The following is a 27,120-nucleotide window of genomic DNA, read 5'->3' as shown; positions in this document are numbered from 1 at the left end:
GTCCCATTTTTTGTCTTGACACCAACTGGAGTTGGGAACTGTGTTTTACTCCTTTGGTTTTGTTTGTTTTTAACCTGGGATGTATTTAAGCCTCTCACTCACCTGGGGCAGAACTCCCAGCTTCTGCCTGAGGAGCTGATGCTGCAGGATAGAATCCTCCTGGAGAAAGGAGGGCCTCGGTCCTACCTGGAGGGGAGGCGCCTGCCTGCAGACAAGCAGAGGGTCTCAGGGGCCTCCAAGACAGGCAATCTGTGGGACACTGACCAGAGGTGGCTTCTGTGGTCACGTTCAATTCTAAGAGAAAAGGATTTAGAGCTTTGAGTCTCTGATTTAAAAATTCATTGATTCTCAGTGCAGTGGGACCTCTAAAAGCCCTTCTCTGCTCCCACCTCTCTCCCACCCGCCCCCTTCCTCCCTGCCCCGGGCCAGTGTAAGTGAGCAGGCAACCTGACTTTACTGTCTTCATGTGCCACATCCTGTTTTCAGATTAATGAGCTCATTTGGTGGAAATTTACCAAGGGAAATAGTTTAATTTTGGAAAGTACCAAAAACTTATCTGTAGTCACTCGACTTATTTTGGGGGGCTCTTGAAATAGAGGGGGCATCACCAGGGGACCTCTGAGCCCTCAGCAAGTGGCAAGCCTGCAGAAATCGAAAGCGGAGCCCAGTGATGCTTAACCTGACTCAGAAAGGAATCGAAACCCTTTGGAGACCACTCATCTCTACCCAGTAGAAAAAAAAATTTCTTTTTCCCAAAAATAAGTTTAAGAAGAAAAGTAGTCCATCTGGCTAAGGCCTAAGATCTGGTGGTATGAACCTGGGGCCATGATTGGGGAACAAGAAAGCACACACAGGGCAGTAGGGAATGTTTGAGCCTCAGCAGTCCCACTCACATCCATAATCTGCTCTGCTTGTTCTACAAAGCACCAAAAGTTTTCCATTCTCCAGTTTTGCCCCAATCCTTCAGCTGTCAGGCTCTTGACATTGAAGTTGCCTGCTAGCCTTGTAGCCTTTTGAGCTTGTGATTCCTGCAAGGAACTAAGGACTGAGTGGCCAGGAGGACTATGGAAAATTAAAGTTTGGTGAGCCATTCTGCATTGAAGATGGTAGAGCACGTGTGACAAGCCCCGTAAGTGTCTGACCACCTCCTGGCCTGCCCTGTTTCCTAGAGGAGAGATTTTTCATCCCTTCTGAGATGCAGAAGAGAAAAATGGTGAAAACTGACAAGGCGCTGACAGTTCAGTACTGGAATGAAAGGAATTGTGTCTTCCTTCTCTGCCCCCATCTGAAATCCATAGTGATATTTTGGAGGACATATTTCTATTTTGGAATGAGCACTGGACTAGGAGTCAGGATACTTCTGCTCTTTTTTTTCTCCCTGCCACTAAAGTATTTGGGGGGCGGTAGATAAATAGATGAATGCTTAAGCAATAATTCAAGAAATAATAGTCCATAGTTTTTTTGTTTTTGTTTGTTTTTTAGTGGAAAATGACCTTAAAGATCATAGAATGCATTGGGTTTTTTCAAAATTTGTATTAGCTGTGGGACTGTGTCTTCAAATGCTTTTTCACATAGAGCCCAAACGTACAAACCAGCTAGAAGCAAGGATTTTCTGTTAAGCGGAGCAGGCAGCTGGGAGCCTGTGCGCTGGGCTTCTCTCCTCCCTCTCCGGGCCTCTAGGCTCTAGGGACACGGTTAAAAAAAATCATGGATCTAATGAGATGCTCCCAGGTCCCAGAGGTGGAAACTGGGATTCTCTCCTGGGCTGGCTTGCCTCTAGTGTCCCAGCCGTTCAACCTTTTCTTCAATAACTGTGACTTTCCATGTGTTATAGTCCAGATGGGCATTGGAGGAGGGAAAGATTACATTGGCCTGGGTCATTAGCCTTGCAGGTGGTGAGGGGGCAGGACCAGATCGGAGCCTAAGCATCTAGAGGATTGAGGTCAGTGGTCATGGTAAAAATAACAGTGACAGTAATAGTGGCTACACTTTATTTAATATCAGTCACAGTGACACTGCTCTAATCGGAGCACATCACATGCCTTGCTCCATTTATTAAGATCATCAAGAAGAGATGAGAAAACTGTTTTTCTCCTTTCCAAAAGCCAGGCCCCAGATTATAGCAGTAAATGAGGCAGACCGAGCTCCTGTTCTCATGACAGCTGCCTCCTAGATATGAATGCACCAGATGAGCATATCCAGTCAGCTAATGCCAGCCATTTGGGCTGCTTCTGTTTGTCAGCAACCCTTAAAACGTGGAGCCCATAATGGGCTACTACTTCCTCTACTCATAAATACCAAACATTCCTCGTTTTGCCTCTATATTCCTTCTTTTCATTGCCAGTTGCAGGCTTTGTCCCTGTCATACTCACAGCTCGTGTTTAGTAAAAACAATTAGTGAACAGCTTTCCTGCTAGCATCATCTAAATCTCCTCTGTAAACTTCTGGTTCCCGAACCAGGAAATTTAATTAAACAGATGATTACATGTTATCAGTCACCTAGTAGATTAGAAGACCAAATTGTCCTGGGTTCCTCAACCCAAATTCAATACCTCCCCATGGTAACTCACACACAGCTGATATCAACAATAAAACAAAGAAATATACCAAATGATCTTGTAAAAACTGTAGCCTATAGTACACCTTCTCCGCTTTGGTGTGATGATTTAAAATGTCCCAAGTTTCCTTCTGTTAATCTCCATCTGGTTCTTACTGTACTTATTATAACTGGCAATTTCTAAAATGTGCCTGTTTACAACTAGTTTTCTGCCCCACTAGACTATGTGGATTATATGAATATGAGAAATTAAGTTAATTAAAGGTGTTAAAGTAAAGCTGTGTCTGATTTCTTCATTGTTCTTTCCCCTGACTTAGCACAGAGGAGGCTGTCAAACATTTGTTCAGTGAATGACTAATACTCAAAGACACTATCCATAATCATTTTTACTTAAGGTAATAATCATTAATGATGATTTCACCATCATCACAAAATGTTTATTAAGTATCTTTGGCCTGGCCCTTTTCAGGGTGTTGTGAAGTTAGAAATAGCATTCTAACAAAAATTTGAAAAGAAATCTGGGGTTCTTTTTTGAAGGGAGTTTCTATGTCTGGTGATTTTCCCTATCTCAGTAGATTTCCAGATTTTAAGGAAAGAAACAAAGCACCTCAGAAGTTTTTTGAATTGTAGGCTCCAGACCTGTCCCTAGGGGTTTTCCAATTATTTGTGGGGCTGGCCACTTTGAAAGTGCCATGGGGATTTCACTTTGTGATGGAGGTACCAATGACACTCACAGGGATGGTAAAGTGGTCCAGGCAAAGAGCTTGGCAGATGGACCCTTTGATAAAGACAAGCTCTTAAGAGGCCAATAATGAGGAAGGCAGACAACTTTGGGTCAATGCTGGTCAACCTGCTGCTTCTCTTTGCCATCTCTGGCCACTTGCGTGCCTTGTTCTAAAAGTTTGCTTTTGCTACGTGTCAAATTCCTTCTTTCATGGACTCTGGCAATAAAGACTCTTCTTATTTTTATTTATTTATTTATTTATTTATTTATTTTGCGGTACGCGGGCCTCTCACTGCTGTGGCCTCTCCCGTTGCGGAGCACAGGCTCCGGATTCGCAGGCTCAGCGGCCATGGCTCATGGACCCAGCTGCTCCGCGGCACGTGGGATCTTCCCGGACCGGGACACGAATCTGTGTCCCCTGCATCGGCAGGCGGACTCTCAACCACTGCGCCACCAGGGAAGCCCTAAAGACTCTTCTGAAGGTGGGTGCCTGGACCTCCAATGCCTTTTACTGGGCTACAGAATTATTGCTCTTCCTTCACACTTACATTTGTGAGGTTGGGTTTCCCGGGCTTTTTGCTGGATCAGATCAAGAATATCTTGATGTTCTAGCCCCAAAGCAGTTGATATCTGCCTGAGGAGCAATGTATCCTGGGGGTCCTCCTCTCCCTCCGTCCTGAGGACTCAGCCTGAGAGAGAAAAATCAGTGAGTGAACAGAGCCCTTACTCAGGAATCAAGAGATCTGCCTCTGACATTGACTTCAGGACTGTGGGGAAAGTCCTCCCCATCCTTGGGCCTCCTTTTTCCCATCTGAAAAGTGGGAGAATGACCTCAGAACAATCCTTCAGGGCAAATTCTTTAACCATTCAAACCCTGGTGCTCGAGAAGGGGTACAACTCTCCTACCTGTTGAGGGGCTGCTCTCCTCACCTGGACCAGGAACCCCCTATAATGGATGCTGGAAGCTTCCACTAGATGCCTGGTCTTTTTGGACTCCAGATTTTTTTTTTTTTTTTCAAGAAAAAGCAATGAGAAAAACCTCCTCTGATGGATTTTTTTCAGCGCTCAAGCCAGATGAATTCCCAGCACAAGCCAAGACTTGGGAGCAAGTATGTGGGGCAGGGAGTAAGAGGCTAAGAACCAAAGGGCTGCAGCCTGTGTTCCCTCAAAGAATACCCAAGCTGGGGGCTGGGGTTGTGAACATGGGATTGATGTTTGTTCATCTCTTCCGAGCTTCTTGTCTAAAAAGGGGAAACGGGGACTCAGATTGGGGAAAGAGCTTGCACTGTAAATCAGAGGTCCAGAGGCATCTTCTTCTATGTTCTGGTGTCTTTTGAACCCAAATGTCTCAATAATACCCCTGTCCTTTCTTGTTCCTGCATTCATTTCTTCTTGGACATCTCTCCACAAGACTGAGTTTCCCGAGAGCCAGGGAGCAGGGTGTATTCATCTTTGTAGTACCCTCGTACCTAGGCTACATCTCGCACACTAGTAAGTATCTATTAAGAGAGACTTATTTGCCATCTTAAGAGGATCCAGGAATATTAGGAAAACATCCATCCTACCTTTCACATCTGTGGGTTCCCAAAATGTGTTTAACAGTTATATTTTTAGCTTCTACCATGAGGCTATTTGCTCATTTTTAGAAGAACCATAGTATAGACATCTAGAAAAATTTTCTTTTTCTGGGAGATCATTGCCTTAATCATTTTGGAGCTAGGATGCAGGAATTTTTAAAATGCAAAATCAAATACACAAGAAAAGTTAGTCTGGCTGCCATCCTTGGTTGCTATCTTCTGTAACCAGCATCCAGCTACACAGCCAGAGAGCCTTGGGGAGGGCCCACAGTGGTCTCCATCCCCTCTGATTGCTGAAACCAGAGCTGCCTGGGGAGGCCAGGGCCCTGGCATCAGTCCCTGCCTGGTCCTGCTTCTCTGTTCACAGAGAATGTGTTTGCACATGAGCTCTCCCAAGCCACCTTGGAGTCCCTCCAAGGACAGGCCTGGAAGCCGGCCAGGAGGGAGGGTGCTCCTGGAAAGGACACATCTCTGGGAAGCAGAGACCGTGGCATACAGGCACACACATGCAAATACTTGCAGGATGGCCACATCTTCCAAGGTTTCAAGAGAACCTGGAAATCTGGATTTTTATGTGCAGTGTCTTGATTTTTAGAACGCTCCAAAAAACAAACCCTAACCAAATGAGCACCCCCACAAACTGTGTCTGAGGGCCACGATTTACAACCTCTGGTAGAGCCTGGCATGTCACACACATGACCTAAGCAGGTGAGCTAATGCCCTGCACGTAGCTCACTGGGACTACACACACCATATATGCTTATCCAGGGTTAGACCTTGTGTGCACCTGATAGAGACCAGTCATCAAATATTTACACACGCTTGCTATCTCCTAGGATGTCCTTTTAATATTTTCACTTTCCAGCTAAGGAGACTGAGTATCAGGGATCTCCAGGGTCATGTAGCTGGTGGGTGGCTGGACTCACATCCCAGGCTGCCTGGCCACAAAGCCAGCATTTGCCCTCCACTCACCTCCGGGATGCCTGCACTCTGAACTGAAATGTCTGCTACTCTGCATCTCTCAGTAAACTCAGTTCCCTGAGTTCAGGGGCTGTGTTTCATTTGCTGTTGCATCCCCATCACCTAAAAGAATATAGAAGGTGCTCAATAAATACCTGTGGGATTGCCCACAGACACACAAACACACATACAGATGTAAACCCACACAGTCACGTAACTCCACCCCAAGAACCGCCCAGGAACATCCCAACTCTCAAGCTCCCACAGGCACACGCCCACCCCCATCTCCCACCTCCCACAGCATCCCAAGCCAGGCCTCCCCAGCTCCCCCTGCCAGCCTTGCCCAAAGCCTTCACAAATTGTTTCCTGGAAATCTTGAGGCGGCTGTGGTGTTCTTTTTCCCTAACTCAGGAGACAATTCAGCAGTTTTGTTTTTCAAAGTCTGGGACTCATAAACCTGGAATCCTTTCTTCGTTTTTTTCACTAGAATTTTCCTTGGCCGGGTGCCTTTCCCCAGGGCAGTGGCCAGGAGGTCACACTCAGAGCGCCCTCTGCTGGGCACCGTCCTCCCGACCTAGTGGGCAGTTGCAGAGAGGGAAGGGACACAACTGCTTTACAGATGGGGAAACTGAGTCAGGCGGTGGTACTGGGGAGAGGTTGGGGGGTGTGGGCTCATTCCAAGTGTGTGCCAATGTGCACTACTACTAAGTGGTTTTGTGATTTTTTTGTGTGTGATTTTTTTTTTTTTTGATTGTTGAAAATAATAAAAGAAGAAATAGCTCCCAGAGCTCAGACATGGCAGAGAAAAACCCTCTGTTCTCCCCAGGACCTCTTGTGGGACAGATGGCAGAGGTTTGGAAACTTCGTCAGATTCAACTTTATCCTTGAATCCCCACCACATTTAGTAGGCAAAGAAACTGAGACATAGAGAGATGCTGGGGGAAGAAGGAGGGAGAATATTTATTGAGCATCTGCTATGTGCTAGCTATGATCACAAACTCTCATTTAATCTTCATAGCAACCTTGTGAGGTAGATGACTTTATTTCCATTTTAAAGATTAAGACATAGAAGCTGAGTGAGGTCTCAAGATCAGAAAAGAAGGGGAGAGCTGGGATTGAATCCAAACCTGCTGTTTTCTTGGCTTTGCTACCTCCTGGATTTTTCCCATTTGGCTCCAGTGGGCCCAGGGCGGAGCCTTTGTGGCTGGGCTCATAAAGGCAAGGTTTCCATAGCCCTCCTGCTCAGAAAGGGAAGCCCCTCTCCTCAGCCTCTTCCAGAGGGCAGCCCCTTCCAGGGGACCATGGGGAGATGGGACGAACAGCTCCATCAGGCTTGAAGCTGAGGGTCCCATAGCTTGGAGGAGGGTCCTGGCAGCTGTGCCAAGGCCCCTTAGCTAACAGTAAAAACAGGATTGGATGTCTTTATAAGCTGAAGTTGTGAGAGGTTCCAAAGGGCAAGGGTTTTCCTGGAAAAGAAAGCAGGTCCTGGAAGGTCTTTGTTTTGTTTTTCTTCTTAATGGGGCCCTGGTTAATGACTCAAGGAAATGAAGAACACATTTCACCAAGAATTAGTCACTGCCCTCCCCAGCCCTCCATCCTGCTACCCTTTCCAAACCTTCAAAACTTCTCACTTCCTGCAGGAAAAAATCCAAACCCCTGGTGTTGTTCATCTTTGGTCTGGCTTAGCCTTATCTTCTACACGTCTCATTGAAATAAGCCACCCAGGGGTCTCCACACAGCTCCCTCTGTTCCCATGCTGGGCATTTGCTCTCATTATTACCTCTCTCTGAAAAGACTTCATTTCAGCTTGTCCAAATCTTAGTCATTCTTCAAGACCCAGCTCAGAACTTGCCTTCTCCGTGGAGCATTCTCCACTGTGCCCAAAAGGAACCATCCTGCCTTGTGCTGATGGATGCAGGTGTTAGTCTCCCTAACAGATTGAGACCCTTGAGAAAACAGCAGTGGATTCATCATTGATCCCCCTATATGGGCACACACACGCGTGTGTGTGTGTGTGTGTGTGTGTGTGCGCGCGCACCCTTTATGCCACCTGGCAGTAGGGTGCTATAGAAAGATCCCGAGACCCTCTGCTCTGTCATTAGGAGATTAGGGTTGAATAAAGATTGAATGTGTTGGAGAGAGCTGCTGTGCTTCCCCCTTCTCAAACCAAGAGAAAAGAACTTCATGGAGTCTACTTAGCATAATTCGTGTCTACGGTGGTTTGAGATGGGGAGACATAGTAGACTTTCATCTGACAGCCACCAGAGAAACCGAAAGATTGAGAGATGGGTGTCATCTTAGACAAATAAGACAAGGAAGAGATAGCGCTGCTCAGATCAGCCTGAACTCCCAAAGCTGGTTTGTGCAAAGGATGCTGTTCCCATGGACGAGAAGTGGGCCACACACTGGAAGAACTGATGTGAAGGCCTCTTCGGTCTGTCCAACAGGGGGACAAACTGAAGGTACCGCTGGATTCCTAGGGCTGCAGAAGGGGTTACCAATGGGATACAAGGTAATGTGATGCTTGTGTAAGGGTGAGAGGTCCTCAGAGCTTGGGAGCAGTGTCTGAAAATTCCATAGATGTGCCCAAGACAGAAGTAAGCTTTAAAGCCATCTTACGACAGTGCTGTTGAGTAAGAGTTCTCCTGCTCCCCTTTATTGTCTCCTCACTACCAACCACTTAGCCCTGGAGAGGTCAGAGGCCACAGTTAGCAAACTGGGGAGGGCAGTCTGGGGAAGGAAAAGCAGCTGTCCATGCCCGCATTTCCAGCTATAGGGGTTCCACCTGCAGCAAGCCCTGGTTGGGAAAAAAGATTGAACTTTAAATCAAGTTTGGATTTTGCTTTTTTTCTTGGGCCGTGCTGTGTGGCATGTGGGATTTTACCCCAATCAGGGATGGAACCCCGTGCCCCCTGTAGTTGGAGCGAAGAGCCTTAAGCATTGGACTGCCAGGGAAGTCCCTGGATTTTGCTTTTGTATGGGCCCGATTTATAAAATAGAATTTGTTTGGTGACTGAAGTGGTCACAGGAGTTTTGATGTCCTGAGAATGATCAGATGATCAGAAAAGTCATAGGAAGCTTGAGTTTTCATCAAAGGTCAGAAAAAGGGCTTCTCTCCCTTTCCTCTGAAAAAAATTTTAGAGGGGGGTGGGAGACAAAGTAAAGTTGATTTATGATTATACACTTCAAGTCTTATTTACTCAGTGTATTGATTATATTTGCTATTATAAAATGGGTTGTTGTCTTCCATCATATTTTTCTAATTTGTGCTATTTGCTTCGATCACTTCTTCCGAAGTAATTAAGTACCTGTGCTCCCCTCAGCTAAAGCCACTTAACCATCACCCGAATGTTCAGCTGTGCTTCAGGCTTCAGGTCCCTACCTTGCGGGGATTTGAAGGAGCCTCACATGCACAGGTCAAGGGACTCAATATCCATGTGCCTTTACTGCTAGTTCCTGTGTGAATCAAATTCTTCATGTGGCTGGCTTCTCTCATGTGGCTGTGTTCTTCACTCTGTGTGCCTCTGTCTCTGTGTCTAAATGTCCCTCTTCTTATAAGGACACCAGTCACATTAGAGTAAGGACCCACCCTACTCCAGTATGACTTCATCCTACCTTGACTAATTACACCTGCAACCACCCTGTTTCCAAATAAGGTCACATTCTGAGACGCTGGGGGGTAGGATTTCAACATATCTTTTAGGGGGAACACAGTTCAAACCATAACATCTTCCTTTCTTATTTTCCTAAACTTGCAACTTCTCCTGCTTTCCCCAGCCGTATAAATGGCACCTGCAGCAGCTCGAGCCAAGAATCCATGAGTAAACCTTGAGTCCTTCGTCTTCATCACCCCCATCCCAATTCCTTCAGCAAGGCCTTTCAGCCCTACCTCCAAAAATATCCTGAATCCATTCATGTCTCTTCGTCTCCATTTCTACCATTCTAGTTCAAGCTACAATTACTTCTTGCCAAGACAGCTGCAATAGCTCCCAACTGGTCTCCCTGCCCCTTTCTTATCTATAATGTGGTCTCACCTGCCTTGCTTAGTACTCCCTACTGAATCAAATCTAGACATTTCATCCATGCTTACAAAATCCTATTAATCTGGCCCCTCCCACTCCTCCGACTTCATTTTTCATCACTTGCTTTCTTTGATCTAGCGCATCAGCCTGCTTGCAGTTTCCTGAACCACTGGCCTCCCCTCTGGAACGTTCTCCTCTGGGCCTCGGTATGGCTGCCCCTTCTTGCCTGAGCATCTCGGCTTAAATGTCATGTTATTTAGTGACATCTGAGAGACCTTCCCTGACCACCCCATCAAGAGCAGTCACCCAGTTATTCTCAGTTGCAGACCTTTATTTTAATTCCCTGCAGATAATTTAGTAAATAGATTATTTTTCTCATTTATGTAGATATTTATCGTCTTTCTGCCCATAATCCCTAGGAGAGCAGGGACCTTGTTTATCTTGATTACACCATCTAGAACTATGCCTGGCATATAGAAGGAACTCAATAAATATTTACTGAATAAATCATTAATCCTGCACAGAAGATCTTTGTGTATGAACTTCCCTGCCCCCTCTGCTTTTGGGAATTTCTATAAATAATCCATCAGGAGGAGGATTACCGGATCAAGGGATATAAACATATTTTGGCTCTTGAAATGTATTGTCAAATAGGTTTGCAAACATGTTAGGTCAGTTTTCATCTGTTAGGCAACCTTCTGAATCCCCCGTGCCAAGGTAGTGATTTCTGGTATGTGGGGGAGGGAGGTGGGGAGGGCATGTGCTAGAAATGGCAGGGGAGGAGGTGCAGGTCAGAGCTGCTGCCTCTGGTGGGTCAGGGCCCGCAGCAGCAGCAGCAGTAGTGACTAGCCAGCTCAGCAGGGCCCTCATCCAGCGCCTGTCGGGAGGGGCAACAGCCTGGTCTTCCAGGCCTGCCTGAGGCAGACAGGGCCTTCTGTTGCATGAACTTGGGTCTGGCTATAGGAGCCAAGGTGGGCAGAAGAGAGCAGTGCCCCTGCTCTTCAGCAGGGAGGCCATCCCGGAGGCGGTGTTGGGAAGTGGTGAGGGGGTGGGAAGCTGAGGATGCAAAGTGGGGCTTGGACCCGGTTCTGGAGGCCCCTTTGCAGAGGCTGTTTCTGGACTGAAGCTTTCCTGCTTAGGACATGGAACACTGGGCGATATGAGTACCTCCATACATAAACCAAAAGGAACAGAGAGACCTGTCTTATGCACTTCCACACACAGCCAGGCCCATGCAGCAGCGCCCTGCCCCCGTCTTGTAGAACCACTACAAGAGCTAAAACAGCAGCTGTATGTAAGGTGCTCAGAATATGGCACGTGACGGGCATCATTCAAGTGTGGGCCATTATCAGTCCTCGCCCATATTCCTCATGGGACTATAAGCTTCCTGAGGGCAGAGGCCAAATTTGAGGTGGAATTAGTGCTAGTGAGTCAGGCTGCCTGAGTTCTAAATCCCGGCTCCACCACTTATTAGCTGAGTGACTTGGGTAAGTGACTTGTGTTCCTCAGTTTATTCCTCTGTACGAAACTCATGGAGCTGTTTTGTGGATTAACTGAGCCGATGAACGTAAAGAACATATCACAGTGCCTAACATGTAGCCAGCACTTGGTAAGTAAAAGGATAAATTGATGCCCAGACCTGCTCGGGCCACATTCTACAAAGGCAATTTCGTTTTCTTTTAGCACCTCCTACCCCCTCTTTTTTTCTTAAGACCTCTTTCTCTTTGCTGCCCTGTGTTTCTCTTGTCCCCAGAATTCCTCAGTCTTTTCTGCGACCCATTCCTGAAAGGCCTTGTGCACGACTCTCAACTAAAGTGTCGGCTGTTAAAGGGTTGCTTCCCTTTATGTGAGAATCCCTGACTTTATAGAACAATCTAGAGCCTTGTTAGGTCCAAGAACCAGCAACATAGGCATCACCTGGGAGATGCAGAATCTCTGGCCACCCCAGACCAACAGAATCAGAGCCTGCATTTTCACAAGATCTAACACAATACTTCTTAAATTTTAATGTGCCTATGCTTTTCCTGGAGATCTTTTTAGAGTATAGATTTCAGTGCTCCAATTCTAGAGTTTCTCATTCAGTAGGTCTGAGGTGGGGCCCGAGAATGTGCATTTCAGCACTTTGTGAAGCACTGCTCTAAGACTGCCAGCCTACAGGACCAAAGGAATGAAGCTTTAATAGAGAAATTTGAGGCACTAGGGGGAGATTGTTTTTTAAGATAGTGGACACTTTCCTAATCTTTTAAAACCACACCAGGCAGTCTCTGCCTGTGGTATCAGCACAAAGATGCTTTTGATTATTAATGCCATTTCCATATTTGTTCAAAATTCTACAGCTTAAGAGTTCTTTCACTTGTTTGATCTGATTTCATCCTGCAACAACCCTGTATGTTGGGCCCAGAGAAATTACTACCTCATTTCCAAAAGAAAGAACAGAGGCACAGGGAGCTGTGGGAGTTAGAGATCACAGCCAGCTGGCCTACACAGGCTGCACTCCCTGAGTGGGCTCATAGGTGTTATTTCTAATCCTTACATCCCTTCAAGGCTGCTCATCCTACTCTCACTGGATAGAGAGGCAAACCGAGAGGCTGGACGAGCTTCAGGAACTTTCCCAAGGTCCCTAACCAGGGCAGGTCTTACTTCTTCCCCTTGTCACTTCCCCATAGTAACCACTCCTTTGTCTGTGTCTGTCTTTTACACACACACACACACACACAACTACAGCCAAACAAAAATCACTCTTTCCAGGACAGGTCTGATTTCTCTCATCTCATCTGCTAGCAATGTTAGCCCTGGGCCCCACCCCCTGGGCTCTGGTCTCTGCCCATCTGCCCCTAGGCCCAGCTGGTGGGAGCAGACACCAGGCACTAATATGGGGAAGAGGAGCTTGGCACTCTGGTTCCATCCCTGATTCCCACATGGGACCCTTGGAGAGTCCCTGCTCTTTCCTGGCCTTTTTCCTCATCTGTGAAACGGGGAGAGTTTGATTAGATGATCTCTACGGAATCTTTATCTTCAGTATTTTATGATTCTATGTAGGAGGCTCACAAAAGAAAAAAACCTCAACTCTACTGGCAAATTAGAGTCTTTTGAGGGGAGGTAGGAGAACCTGTCAATTCAGAGTTTTACAAATTGTGTTATATCCACGTGGAAGACGATTTCAGGACACATTTTGCAAATCTATGAAATTTCTCTCTGATGCCACCTTCCTTCATTTTCCTACACCAATGTCAGTGCTCCCACTGCCCCAGTACCTGTCCCCAGAGCCCTCGTCGGCCTCACTCTGCCTCACCTGTGGACCTAGCACAGGGACAGCTTAGAGAGCATATAATGAACATACTCATTGCTGAGGCCCAGGGAGGCGGAGACTTTGCTAGGATTACACGATGACCATGTTCCTACCCTTCCCGTGTGTGAGAAGGCGGTCAGCTCAGACGCTGAAGCATGGCTGCCAGAGCCCAAAAGGTGCACATTTGAGTTGTGGCCCTACTGCTCATGAAGGTATGAGACCTGGGGCAAATTACTGAGCCTCCCGGGGCCTCAGCTGCTTCCTTCCTAACAGTAAGGATGATGACAATCACCACAGGATGGGTGTGATATGTCAACAGAATACTCCACGAAATGCAATCAGCATGACGCCAGGCAAGAACTTTGTTGAATTCATCACTTAGCATGTGCCAGGGCTGTATTATTAACAACGGCAAGTTACACTTATCGTGCCAGGCCCTGTGCTCATCACTTTATGTGCATGACCTGTGTTATTTAAGTCTCACAGAAATCCTCTGAAGTGGGAATTATTTTCAGATGTGAAAATGGAGGTGTAAGGAAGGAAAAGAGATGTTTTCCTTTCTGTTAATGGCCTCTTAGAGTGGCAGGGACACTGGATGTCATTGGGGTCAACCTCCTACCTTGAGAGCTCCTGCAACATTCCTGGACAGTGGTAGTGATGGGGAACCTGGTCCCTCCTAGAGAGCCTAGTCTATCTTTGAACAGCTCTGGCTCTAAGGAAATGCTTCTTTGCAGGGAGCCCAAATTGATTTCTCTGTAACCTCCATTCAACTGTGTGGTGGAAAGAACACTGAGCTCAGAGTCAGAGGCCCTGGGCTCGTGTCCCAGCCCTTGCGCTGTGCAGAGCTGTGACCACTGGAAGCCGCTCCTCTGGGCCTGTTTTCCCAGGTCCTTCCTGGTTTGGACATTTGAGGATTATATAACTCATGATGGTGTACGTAATACACACATATCTGATTATAATGATGGAAACAGTGAAGGAGTGGACACCATGTTCCAAGGAATGGATCGGTTTCTGCCAACATGTCTGTCAGGGTGGGGACCCTGCCAACCAAGAAGAATCCAGAAGGTTCTTAGAAATGGAGTTCTCATCTTTAAACAAACCCCCGTCCCTTCCTCCCTCTTTCCCTCCCCTCTCCTCCCACCCGCCACCCTCTCTCCTTCATTTTTTCCTTTCTTCCTCCTGTCTTCCTTTCTGCCTTTCTTTCTGATTCAGAGGCATAAAGGGATATTTTAATCTCCAGTCAAAGTTAAAGATCGTGCCCCTGGTGACACGTTTCTCACATCACACTAAACTCGCAGAATCAGTCTGATTTCAGGAGTAGGGAAAACCTAGGCTGCAGGTTTTCCTCTTTGTATCTCTGAGAACCTCCCAGATTTGGCTGCTAAATTCCCAGCTCTGAGACAGAGGTTTTCAGTCATGAGGTCAATGTGTGCACTTGCAAGGGGCCTCTGAAATAGTATGCAGATTTGTCCATTGTGTGCACATATTTTTTTTTTAAATTTTTTTTTTTTGCGGCACCTCGTGGCATGTGGGATCTTTGTTTCCCAACCAGGGATTGAACCAGTGCCCCCTGCAGTGGAAGCGCAGAGTCTTAACCACTGGACTGCCAGGGAAGTCCCAAGTATGCATTTTCTAGGAAGAAGGGTCTGTGAAAGGGGAGAGTAGCCCTTGAGAGCTGGGAGCTAGACTGGGAGCTGGGTCTTAGTGTCCCTTGGTAGTGTCCCTTGGAGCTGGCCTGGTTCTCAGAGCCAAGCTGTGGTGTTCTCTGTGTCTGATGTCACTGAACATCGGCATCAGACAAAATGGATCAAGACAAAAAAAAAGAATGCTCCATAATCATGTTTGAGCAGAGAATAAAACAAGAATATAATCTGAAATGCAAGAATGACCAAATATCCCCCTTTCCTGACTAATGTGAGGGACTGCTTCTTCTTTTCTTCCCAGTTAGATAAGAATTAATATGCTCAATCAGAGGATTACCTCTGCTTCCTGACAGCATCCATCCCAGAGCAAAGCCCACCTCCCTGAACCCTCCCCAAATAATCCATCACAAGCCCAAATCCTATAACAAGTTCTTTCTAACATCCATTGAGTGAGAAGCTCCATAAACTCAACTTTGTTGAATTTCCATCAGCTTTTGTCTGGTTTACTGCAGTAACCTCCTAACTGGTCTGTTCTGACCCAGTGGAGCAGTAGCATGATCCTCCTAACAGGTAAGACAGACCATGTCACTGCTCTGCTCCAAGCCTTGGAGTGACTCCCCTTTCCCTCTGAGTAAAACCAGCACCCTGTCCATGACCTGCACAGTCTTGTCCTTGTGACCTCTCTGACCTTGTCTCCCCCTACTTCCCCTCTGCTCAGTCTGCACCTGCTACGCCAGCCTCCCTGCTCTTCCCGGAACATACCAGGTGTGCTCCTGTTTTCAGCTCGGGCACTAGGTGCTCCCTCTGCCCGGAACACTCACCCCCCCAGATCACCACATGGCTCACTCTTACCACCTTCAAGTCTTTGCTCGAGTCTCACTTCTCACTGAAGCCCACCTTGACCTGACCACTCTGTTGAGCTGCAACCCCTCTCTCCACCACTCCCAATCTCCCTTAGTCTGGGGCTTTTTCTTTTTCCCACAGCTCTTATGACCTGCCAACATTCAAGGTCAATCCCCTAATTATTGACTTTATTATTTACCGCACGTCTCCGGCCGCTGGAATCTAAGTTCCACAAGGGCAAGGATCTAGGTACCAAGCTCCTAGAACTGGGCCTGACCTGCAATGACCCATCAGAACATATTTGTTGGATGTTGCTGAATAAATGAGCATCACAGGGGCTGGAAAGTAAAACTGAGCATGACTTTGGCTTAGAACCCCTCGCTGAGAAATAAGGAGTCAAGCTCCCTGCTTTAAGCTTGGCTGGTTGTAAATTCCACATATTTTCTTAAGACAGGGTTTCCTAAACTTCAAGTATGTACATGCCAACCTCATGAGTTTTGCCCTTAGAACAACCTATACTTTTATTTACTTAAAAACTCCTTAAATATACTTTTTGACAGATAAATTTATTTTCAAAGAGAATTTTATATCATGGCTTTGTTGTGCTCGTTGTATAGTTTTCTAATACATGTTAAAATAAGCATATAACTATTTACCACCTAAATTGTCTTGCTTACCCCCAGTGGAAACCTGCCTTGTGCTTTTTCCTTCAACCAGAAAGACCCTCCTGTCCCTCTCTACCTACCCAAATCCTGCTGTCCATCTCCAGGAAGCCTTTGGAAGCTCCTCCAACTCACATACTCATTCACGTTTCTGAGTTCCCTCCACATTTATAGGAAGAAATACATACCTAACATCTGGGTGCTTACATGCCATGTAGTCTTGTTTTCTGTTTCATAAGATTGTAAAATTTCTTCTTGGAGCTCTAGATAAAAGAGGCATTAGACTGTTTCAACTCCCTTGTTTCACAGGCCATCAGAAAGGTGAAGAGGCTTGTCCCAAACCCCTGCCAGGGGCACAGCCATACTAGAACCCGGGTCTCCTGATGCCCCACACTCACTGGTGAATCCACAAGCACTTGCTGAGTCCCTAGAATGTGTCTGGCATTGTGCCAGGAACAGGAGACAGTGATGAAGAGAAAGGACCCAGACCTTGCCCACATGGAGCTCACAGGAGAGCCAGGAAGCGGCACACCAAAGAACTATACATGAGTAAGTAAATAATTGCAAGTGCCTTGGAAGAGAACTGCAGGGTTGAGGAGGGGCCCTGCTGTGTGGAGGGTCAGGAAAGCCTCACTAAGCAAGTATGTTTAAGTACTTAGGAGTTTGCTGAAGAGGAGCTGGTGGATTTCTCAGGGATCCAGGCTCACTCACAAAGGCCTGCTTTGATGTTTGGAAGCTCAGCTGCATTGTGGGTTAATTAGGCCGCTGTGGCTGACCTATTTGAAACAGTGCTCAAGGAGAAGGTGATGTGATGACTCAGAGACACTGGTGCCTCGGGGGTGCTGCAGTGGTCCTACCCACCCTGCTTTCAGCAAGAAGGTGACAGGAGGCACTTCAGGCCTGCTCTAGAGGGGCCCTTCATCCCTCGCTGGCAGAGAGTTTGGGCATATTGGACACACTGGTTGTTTTTGCCAAGGGAGTGCCTACAATGTGAGTTTTGACATTAACAAAAATAAATCCTTAGTTCCTGGAAGTGGAAAATCTTAGTTTAACTTAGGAGGCACACTGCAGGGCCTTGTGTAGTTTCACCTAACTGGTAAGGGGCAGATTTTTCAAAAAGGGAATGCATTTTAGTCACTATTACCATTTCACCCAGAGTTTATGTTTCCTTGTAATATTTCAGTGGGGCTGGTTAAACTATATCTAAGAAACTCCACCTGCATCCTGACTTGGTCTTAGGAAATTAAACCCGACGAGCAATAGGATGGGGCAGAGAGGTGGAAGAGGGATGTATTTAGACTGTGAGTGAGCCTTGGGGTTTGGTCTCCCACTCTGCCCCTTACTAGGCTGGGAAAATTGCTTCACTTTTCTGAGCCTCAAAGTCCTCATCTGTAAATGGGGATAATAATAATTTCTGTACCTCGTGAGATTCTGGATACATTAAATGGGAATGCATGTGAGAATTCTTCCATAGGATCTCAAGTGCTGCAAAATGTCACTTAAAAATGAGCCTTCTGTTAGAAATCTTCATTTATAACCCCGCAGTGGAGGCTCAGAGACCTGGTTAGGGCTCCTGATTCCCACTAGATTTCTCTTCATTAGGTTGCTTGCCTTCCAGGAGAACAAGTTCCAGGGGAAATGAGTATGTGCTGGGTGGGTGGGGAGGGGAGTAGAGGGGTCCCCATGAGGGTAAGGAGAGGTCAACAGGAGGGGAGGGGGCAACGGCAAGTCTCCTACCTTCTCAGGTTGCTGAGGGCTCTGAGGTGAGGCCTTCTCAGATCTCCCGGGCTGCTTTCTCTACCTCTCTCAATTTGCCTGTCTTTGTGTGGTTGAAGCTGACCTAGCATAAAATAACACGCTTTTTCGCACATTTTGAAAGCAAAGGCAGGCTTTAATGATCAGTCTTCTGTTCCTTGGTATTTTCTTTCAAGCAAAGGCCATGTTTTTGTAAGATACTACATTTCAATGGGGCTATTCTTTCATCCCCAGCAAACATTCCTGAGTGGTAGGTTTTAGGAGGGTTCCAATTTATTGCTTCTGGTGTCCAATAACCTTGGAATGAGTGTCTGTCTCCATGCCCCCCAAGGACATGTTATTTCAGAGAGTTACTGCTCTTAAAATCGTTCTCTAATAAAAGCAAGTGTCCCTAATTCTAAGTAGAGTGAGCTCTCCAAATAAGACCAGCTGTGAACGCTCGAAAAAAAAAAAAAGGAAGAAACTTCAACAGGAGTCTATAGTGAAAACTGGATGCAGCTGACCTTCTTTAGGCATTTTCACAGCCATTTAAAAAGATGTCTTCAGTAAACTCATCTAGATTCGCTAAAAATGCTTGGCAAGATGGACACCCGGTGTCTGTGGGCCAATATTCAATCCAGGTCAAGGAATCTAACGGGTAGATGTACCTGCCAAGAAATAATGCAAACAAAGCATTTGTGATGATGGCCACAGAGAGAGAAGAGCTGAATTCAGCTGAGGCCAGGCTGCTCAGGTGCCCAGGGATCAGGTTGCCGGCCAAACACTTCTGGACCCGTCTCTCCCCAGGAAGGTCCACAAAACCCTGGGGATCATAAGCTGCTTGGGGCTCCCATGGTTAAAGGCAGGAACAGCATCTGTTTCAATGTCTATTTTTAAAAAACAGATAATAAAACGTGTATCCAAACACTGTCCTCTTTAAAACACAACAGCCTGAGAACTTACTGAGGGAACACATGTGCTAAAGGGGGGTCAATGAGCACCCCCAGATTCACTGTCAGACCTGAGCACTCAATTGGTTTATCCTCAGTGCGTCCTTAGCCACCCTGGTGGTTTTGAGGAGCTCTTTGTTTTAAACTCACATTATTTCATTTATGCTCCTAATGGTTTGCGTATTAACAGCAGGGCACGGAAGAACACGCAGTGTGTTTAAGAATAAATTGCACTCTGTTTTGGAGGGAAGATCAGAGACTCCAAAATATTGGTGACTTACTTGAAATGGAAATTGTATTTTATCTGCAGGGCCTCTTTACCCATAATTAAGTACTGTTTTCCTTCTTCCAGGTCAGCGTTAACACAGGTTGTCTTTTTAATGAAGGTGATTTCAGAGTCTTTCTCAGCAGCAGCTTCTCCTGAGAGACACACAAATAAGGTTATCACATTCTTGTCACAATGTCAAAATTATTAACTCTTTCGAGAATTCCAGTTCCTCACGGCTATTTATTATTCAGTGTAAATTTCTATTGACAGGCTAATGGCTATAGGCAATGTCCATGTGGTTAACACTTCGGACTCTGCAATATTATGACATAGTGTGAGTGTGTTTTGTGTTTGGTAATTGCAATCATTGTTGCTTTTGTTGTGGTCATCCATTTACAATGCTTGGTGTCAGTTTATTTATCTCTTGTAAAAATAAAATACAGTGTGTGTGTGTGTGTGAAAAAAAAAAAAGACTTCAGACTCTGGGATTAGGCTCCCCAGGCTAAACCCCAGCTCTTCCACTTCCTGGCTGTGTGACCCCAGACAAATGAAGCTCAGACCCCTCATCCAAAAAATGGGCATCACAGTAAAACCTACCCTGCAGAACTGTTGTGAGATTAAATGGGTTACTATATGAAAAGTGCTTAGAACACAGTAAGCAATATATAAGCGCTTTTCATTATTACTCTTGTAGAACCAGGAATTAAAAGAACCTCTTTAGAGTTGAACAATATTAATCTCCATATGTTACACAGGAAAATAAAAAAGGATTTGGTAGCTGGCAATGGGCAACTTCGTAGAAAAGTGCAAGACATGCGAAAGACTAGAAAATTTTAAGGAGGATAACTTTAGGATTCCCACAGAACTAGTACGTAGCCAAGAAGTTGGCTCCCTGCCTGGAATGCATTCCTCTTCATGTTGGCCTGTTGAATGTCTACCCATCTTTAAACGCATCTTCAGTTCTCACAGTATCCAGTAAACATTCCCTGATGTTCTTTGTCAAAAGTATCTGTCTTCCCCTTACTCCATTATACTTGAATTTCTATCATAATGTTTCACTCCACATGCCTGATTCCTCTGCTAGGCTGGAAACTTTTTGAGTCCAGGACAGGGAATTCATTGCTATAAATTCAGGACTGATATCCAGTTATTAAACTCTGGCAGAGTCATACTAATTATTAAATCCTCGGGCTTCCCTGGTGGCACAGTGGTTAAGAATCTGCCTGCCAATGCAGGGGACACGGGTTTGAGCCCTGGTCCGGGAAGATCCCACACGCCACAGAGCAACTAAGCCCGTGCACCACAACTACTGAGCCTGCGTGCCACAACTACTGAAGCCCGTGCACCTAGAGCCCATGCTCCACAACAAGAGAAGCCACCGCATTGAGAAGCCCGTGCACCGCAATGAAGAGTAGCCCCACTCGCCGCAACTAGAGAAAGCCCACGTGTAGCAATGAAGACCCAATGCAGCCAAAAATAAATAAAGAAAAACATTTTTTAAAATCCTGAAAAAATTCTGAACCTGTTGCTAAATAGCATATAATAGTAATGCATAAATGGTAAACTTTAATTAGTACTATAAATTCTAGTGTACTCATGTTAGTTCAAGCTAATGTTCTTAGGCTCTCCCGGTGACCATTATTACATGACTTCCTGTTGCAGCAACATCTAAACACCCTTTCCAGTACGATTTGCCAAGTCAGCCCCTGTCATGGTAAGCAGTGTGGCTGCAGGGGGGCTTATTATTTTTTAAAACCTTTTGTTACGGGAAACTTCAAGCATATTCAGAAGGGAGAATAATTAATCAACCTCAGTTTCAACAATCACTCATCTTTCTTTCATTTATACCCTCACCTACTCTATGCATCCTGTGCTTTAGGAGAAACACTAATCATAGGATAATAACATCATTATCCTTGAACCACATAGTTGCCCTTGATTCTAAGTAGTTTAGTTTTTATTTTGGTTTATTGTTAGTGAGCAGCAATTCTTTTGTAAATGGTAAGTGTGTGGTGTTTTAATATTTATATGAATTCAAAATCTATATATATTAAAAACTAACACCCAGAATGACTAGATAACAAAGTATGCAAAATTTTCTTAACATTTCCTTTTAACTATCATAAATATGAATCTTCTGAATTGACAGGAGAACAAAGAAGAAATGATATCAGTAAAGAACTGCAGGGATTTCCCTGGTGGCGCAGTGGTTAAGAATCTGCCTGCCAATGCAGGGGACATGGGTTCGAGCCCTGGTCCGGTAAGAGCCCACATGCTGCGGAGCGGCTAGGCCGGTGTGCCACAACTACTGAAGCCCGCATGCCTAGAGTCCGTGCTCCACAGCAAGAGAGGCCACTGCAATGAGAAGCCTGCGCACCACGGCGAGGAGTGGGCCCCGCTTGCCATAACTAGAGAAAGCCCTCATGCAGCAACGAAGACCCAAGGCAGCCAGAAATAAATTTATAAAAAAAGAGAACTGCAGGGACTTCCCTGGTGGTGCAGTGGTTAAGAATTCACCTGCCAGTGCAGGGGACACGGGTTCAAATCCTGGTCCAGGAAGATCTCACATGCCACAGAGCAAGTAAGCCCGTGCGCCACAACTACTGAGCCTGCGCTCTAGAGCCTGTGAGTCACAACTACTGAGCCTGTGTGCTGCAACTACTGAAAACATCGCTCCTCGAGCCCATGGTCTGCAAGAAGAGAAGCCACAGCAATGAGAAGCCAGCGCAACTCAATGAAGAGTAGCCCCCGCTCACCACAACTAGAGAAAGCCTGCACGCAGCAATGAAGACCCAATGCAGCCAAAAAAATTTTTAAAAAAACAAACAAAACTGCAGCTTGGGAATCATCTGATGCTGCAGAAAATTCAGAACAGTCTGGAACGTCTTTTGATAGTAGGCAAGAATTGATACAAAATAAGTAATTTGTATTTCTGGAATGAAAAGCACTTGATTATTTCAGTAAAAATAGGAATGGCTTATTATTGCTTATGATGCGAACGTTGTATGCAAAAAGTGCTTGAAAATTGGGTTGTGAAAAGATCAAAGTACTAAACGCTTACCTATTTTGTCAGAATGGCAATCGTGTTTCAAATAAGGAATACTTGTGATCATCAATGAGAAAAAAATAACATCACAAATCAACTTCATACAGTAAAACATTTGAAATAATAAAAATCAGAAAAAATGTTGTCAGAGTATTGATCAAGCAAAGAAAAATTTGGAAACTACTAGAATTTTAAACTCTAGTGTATGGTTAAAAATAACCAAACATTTTCAGAGTTGAAATACTTGATAACATTTCAAAAAAAACAATGTAAACATATTGCCACAATTTAGATTTATGGTCCTACTTATTGCAAAATTTATATCTACTGAAATGAGAACACAGCTTTTTGAAAAATATAAATAAGGTAATAAAATAAAATTTCAATCATTGAGAAAATCAACTATTTAATATAACATGTGTTTTAAATAACTTAAAATGAAAAATTAGAGACTTTGAAGATGGCTTAATGGGTTTTGTTGAACTCAAGGTACTGGAAGGAACAACGGGACAGCATATCAAACTGTTTGAGAAAAAAGGTGTCAATGAGAAATATTTACATGAACACCTTATTGGTGCAAATGTAATGCCAGGGAGAAGTCTGGGGCTTCAGTAAAAATCCTGAAATTTCCAGCTGTTTCAGTTTGACTGAATCACCTATCAAGTGTCTCTGGATAATGCAATCAAAGACAAAAATCACTTTAGATATTGTTTTCATATATTTGATATTCACTACCACATAGCTAATATACACTAGACAGAATTAAGTAATAGTGTGAAGACCTCAAACAATTGCATTAATAAAAATTGGAAAAATATTGGGATTTTGACAGGCAGCCAGTAGTGCTAGAACTCCAAAGGCAGTTTATAAATCATATCAAGTCTGATAGATTCACTTTGACAGATATAGGAGTAAACATTTAGAAAGTGAATATATATGTGCTTTAGTGATTTGCCTATGATATTCTAGCAATTATGTCAATACTATATGTATTCAAGAAAAAAATGTTTCAGCTTTAATAAGCTGACAGATTAATGAATGAATGATAAAACTGATCGTAGAAAAATAAGTAAAGGAAATATGAAAATGAAGCAAGAGCTGTTACAAAATGAAGAATGACATGTCGTTTGATATAAAACAAAATAAAATATCAATTTAAGAGAAAAACTAATTGTATGAAAGTGTTTTTGTTTTTAGTGACAAGAGCAAAAAATATAATGAACTTTTAAGTTTTGTAAAACCTGTGAATTCTGAAACTTTGTCAATGATGTTTGTAAAACTGAGGGTTGACGGGGAATAAAAATTAAGAAAATTAGGAAAATTAAATATGACGTTTCAGTAATTGTTTTTATAATTTAGCTGATAATAGAGATATATTAAATACATGAAAATGATAGACGGTATCATAAGGACTAGAAACATTTGAATGTAATTACTGCTAGTTCAGCAGCAACTGAGAAAGTGTTCAGTACCATGCACGATACTGCTGCTATTAGGAGAAATTACTTATTGAGGCTATAGGTCATGTAATGACTATCAGTAGACATGCAATTGGAAAAATTTGATGTGGTTCCTTGTTGTCAAATCAAAGCACAAACAGGGTCCCCTATCCAAGTGAGTGAGTCAAGCAAAATAACACTGACAGTTTCTTTAAAAAAAAAAAAAAAAACTTATTTGGGATTAAACATGATTTAATGAATCATTTGTGTTACTATTTATATCATTACAAGCAGTTTCACAATATTTGTAGCTCAGTTTACTTAAAGAATAAAAGGGAACATATTTTAAAGTGTTTTATGTGTTATTTTACATATGAATTTATTTTTTGTATTGGTTACTAAAGCTCACTTATCCTATCAAAACTCACATGGCATCTGAGCCATTTTGCACTTCATAGATGCTCCTAACTGGTTTCCCTGTTTCAACTCTTGTGCCCTCCAATAGAAACCAGGATGATTTTTAAAACCATACATCATAAAATGTTTCTTGCCTACCTAAAACCGTTTATTAGCTTCCCTTTGAACTTCTAGAATAAAATCCAAATTTCTCACCATGCCTTATAAACCCCTGTATGACCCAGCTCCTGCCCATCTGGTTCCCTCTACTCTGCCCTTTAAGAATGGCTAACTCCTAATATCATCTCCTAAAAGACGCCATCTGCTATCACTCCAAAGGAGTTTCCCCCATTAATTCCACATCTGTTTCAACTATAATACTTATGATTTATAATTGTTTATTTGTCCATCTCCTTTTTTAAAAAACGTGTCTCCTCAAATAGAATATAAATTTTATGAAGGCAGGACCTATGGCTGTGTTATTCACATTGTATCCTCTGTGTCTAATATAATGCCTGCCACATAGTAAGGACTAAGTATTTGTTGAATGAAAGAATGAATGAATGAATTCTTACCAGCTTTGTAGATATCCAGGAGGGTTGAGGTATACTTGACAAAAGCATTTTCTTCAGTGATGGCTATGATCTTAACTTTATAAGCTGGTTAAAAAAAACACACACATACACAATAATTCATGCTTATTACCACTACTGCTGTGTCCAATAGAAGCCAGAGTCCATCAAACATATGAGAAATGAAGCATGGCAAGCTCTTATGGGCACCCTGCAGTAAATCTCATTTCTTCCAAGAAGCCTTCCCAAATACTCCCAGTGTGATTCTACTGGTCATGACTGTAATGACTCATTCTACTTAAAATCACTATCTCTGATCACTGTTATAGAACAGGCTGGTTAGGATAAGAGCAATATTAAATTAAAAGACAGAAGCACACAAAATCAAACAAAACAAGCCTTAGAAAGATGTAAAGTTCAGATTCTGATCTTTGAGATGAATGGAGTCATGCCTACGGGGCACTTCAAAGAGCCCCTTCCTTCTCTATCACTAGGGCCTGCCATGTGAGACTCTCTGGTCCCTTGCCTCCATTCTTCAGATACCTCCACTGGCTTTGATCTTTGGTTTTTGATAGGACTCCATTTTCCAACCCGTCTTTGCTTGTATCGGCAACTGTCTGACATGAAACATTCTCAATCCTGTTTTCTCTTCATTCAGGCATCAATGTTTAACCTATGGTGTGTTTGACCTCAGCTCTGAAATGACCAGCTTGAAGGGACCCATCTCTTCTATATGGCCTGAGAAAAAAAATCCTCTTATTTTTGCTTTCGATGGGGTTGAAGTGAATGACCTAAAAGCTTTTGTCTATTTTTGAGATCCTAGCTAGTTAGCAAGACGTATAGATGAATGAATGAACTCATTGTGGCAGAACTAAAGGCTGTGTAAATTAGTAGCTTAAAGACTGTCCTGAATTTCAGATTCTTAAGTACTTATGGTGGATATGGGCAATGTACCTACTGTGGCCATAGATGGATAGAGGGAATTATTTAATTTTGTTTCTATTCTATTATTCCAGCATTAACCTGTAGCTCCAAAAAAGACAGCTAAGTTTTTTCTTGAATGTAATGAACTAAATCCAGATTGCATTTACTCTGTGTTAAAATAGATTTCTTATATTTAAGAGTTAAAATAGTTCTATTATGGAGGGAAGAAATAACTTGGTTCTTCTAAATTTTAGAAAAAAATTGTTGAAACAATATAGTATTCTCTTCAGTGTATTTTAAAAGTGGCAGTGGGTCTTGGCTGAGTTAGGCAACTTTTTAGCATTTTTTAAAAACTCAAGATATGAATTTGAAGGAAAGACCATGAGCCATACAAAATTCATTCTTATGGCTGTATTTCCATTTAGAGAATTCAGCGTGATATCACGGAAATAATATTGGAGACCAGGATGCATCCTAGTTCTATTACTTACTTCTGGCATGACTTTGAGCAAATTATTTAGTCTCCCAGACTCTCACTTTCTTCATTGGTAAAATAAGGATAATTCTCTGTTACCTCCAAGGGGGCTTATGGGACACCAGTGTGAAACCATATATGAAAGCAGTTGGTAAACACAAAATGCTACACGAACAGCACTGTTCTTATTTTTTATTTATAAATAACCCCCTACCAATTTTCAAGAAAAGATCTGAAATAGTGTATAATCTGTGTGCTCTCTCTCTCTCTTTCTCTATTAAAAAAGCCAGAAATAAACATTAGGAATTATGGACAGAAAATAAAGGATCTAATTCTATGAGGAATTTGAGACAAGACTACAACTGTACTTGGGCATTTGATTTAGCTCTGAGGTCTGGACAACAAGAAGGAGATGCTCCTTTTGAAATGGAGAGAGTCTCAAACATGGATTGTGACTGTGGATATATTAAAAATTATTTAGTACTGATATTTTTACCTTGTCTTTGGAGGGATTTGGAAAGTACCCAGACCCCTAAACCGTCTTTGTCTCTGTTTCTGCTCGATTGACTGGAAGAATGCAGTAGTGAAATCTTATACCTCTGTGGCTTCTCAAATATTCTCTTTGAATATGTTTTAGCACCTTTAATTCAATGGGGTCTGTGGAATAAAGTGTCTTGGCTGCGTGTGCACCTCACTCCTATCATTTTTAATGAAAATCCTATTTCTTTGCTGAAGGATAAATAACTTTTCATGTTAATGCTGAAAATTGATGGCATTTTCCTTCAAGGGAACATGTGGAATGTTGTATCTATATAATCACTGTGTAAAGTTGTAGATCTTCCTAACTGATCATGTTTTCATAAAATGTCATGTTTGATGGAACTATACATTGAACTTTTGAACTTACCATATGCAATCTCTGGTTTACATGCTGTTTCTTTTCTAGTAGCTGCAGAGATTGTCAGATCCAGTTCTGGCTGCATTTGTCCACAGTCAGCTGGATTTTGTGAAAAACAGTACAAGTTAGGTTAATGTA

General features: G+C 43.7%; 1 protein-coding gene and 1 long non-coding RNA gene across 2 annotated transcripts in view; both read right to left on the bottom strand.

The window, feature by feature from the left end:
- Nucleotides 1-137: 137 nt before the first annotated feature.
- LOC137227505 (uncharacterized) lies at nucleotides 138-6,249 on the bottom strand. The gene is made up of 3 exons (XR_010944876.1): nucleotides 5,831-6,249; nucleotides 3,830-3,970; nucleotides 138-294 (listed from the first exon to the last, which is right to left on the bottom strand). It is a non-coding gene; the product is annotated as an uncharacterized lncRNA (long non-coding RNA).
- Nucleotides 6,250-18,444: 12,195 nt separating this feature from the next.
- The window catches only part of C5 (complement C5), a 77,434-nt gene continuing 68,758 nt past the window's right edge, over nucleotides 18,445-27,120 (bottom strand). Inside the window, exons 38-41 of the mRNA XM_067743476.1 lie at nucleotides 26,992-27,081; nucleotides 24,689-24,772; nucleotides 19,246-19,384; nucleotides 18,445-18,682 (exon numbers count right to left, since the gene is read on the bottom strand). Of these exons, the coding sequence (XP_067599577.1) occupies nucleotides 18,544-18,682; nucleotides 19,246-19,384; nucleotides 24,689-24,772; nucleotides 26,992-27,081 (452 nt within the window). The 3' untranslated portion in view covers nucleotides 18,445-18,543. The remainder of the gene's footprint in view (nucleotides 18,683-19,245; nucleotides 19,385-24,688; nucleotides 24,773-26,991; nucleotides 27,082-27,120) is intronic.

Source organism: Pseudorca crassidens, chromosome 7, assembly GCF_039906515.1.
Source record: "Pseudorca crassidens isolate mPseCra1 chromosome 7, mPseCra1.hap1, whole genome shotgun sequence".
Classification (NCBI taxonomy): Eukaryota; Metazoa; Chordata; class Mammalia; order Artiodactyla; family Delphinidae; genus Pseudorca; species Pseudorca crassidens.
The sequence above is the reverse complement of the archived record's forward strand: the minus strand, read 5'-3'. Positions and strand labels throughout refer to the sequence as shown.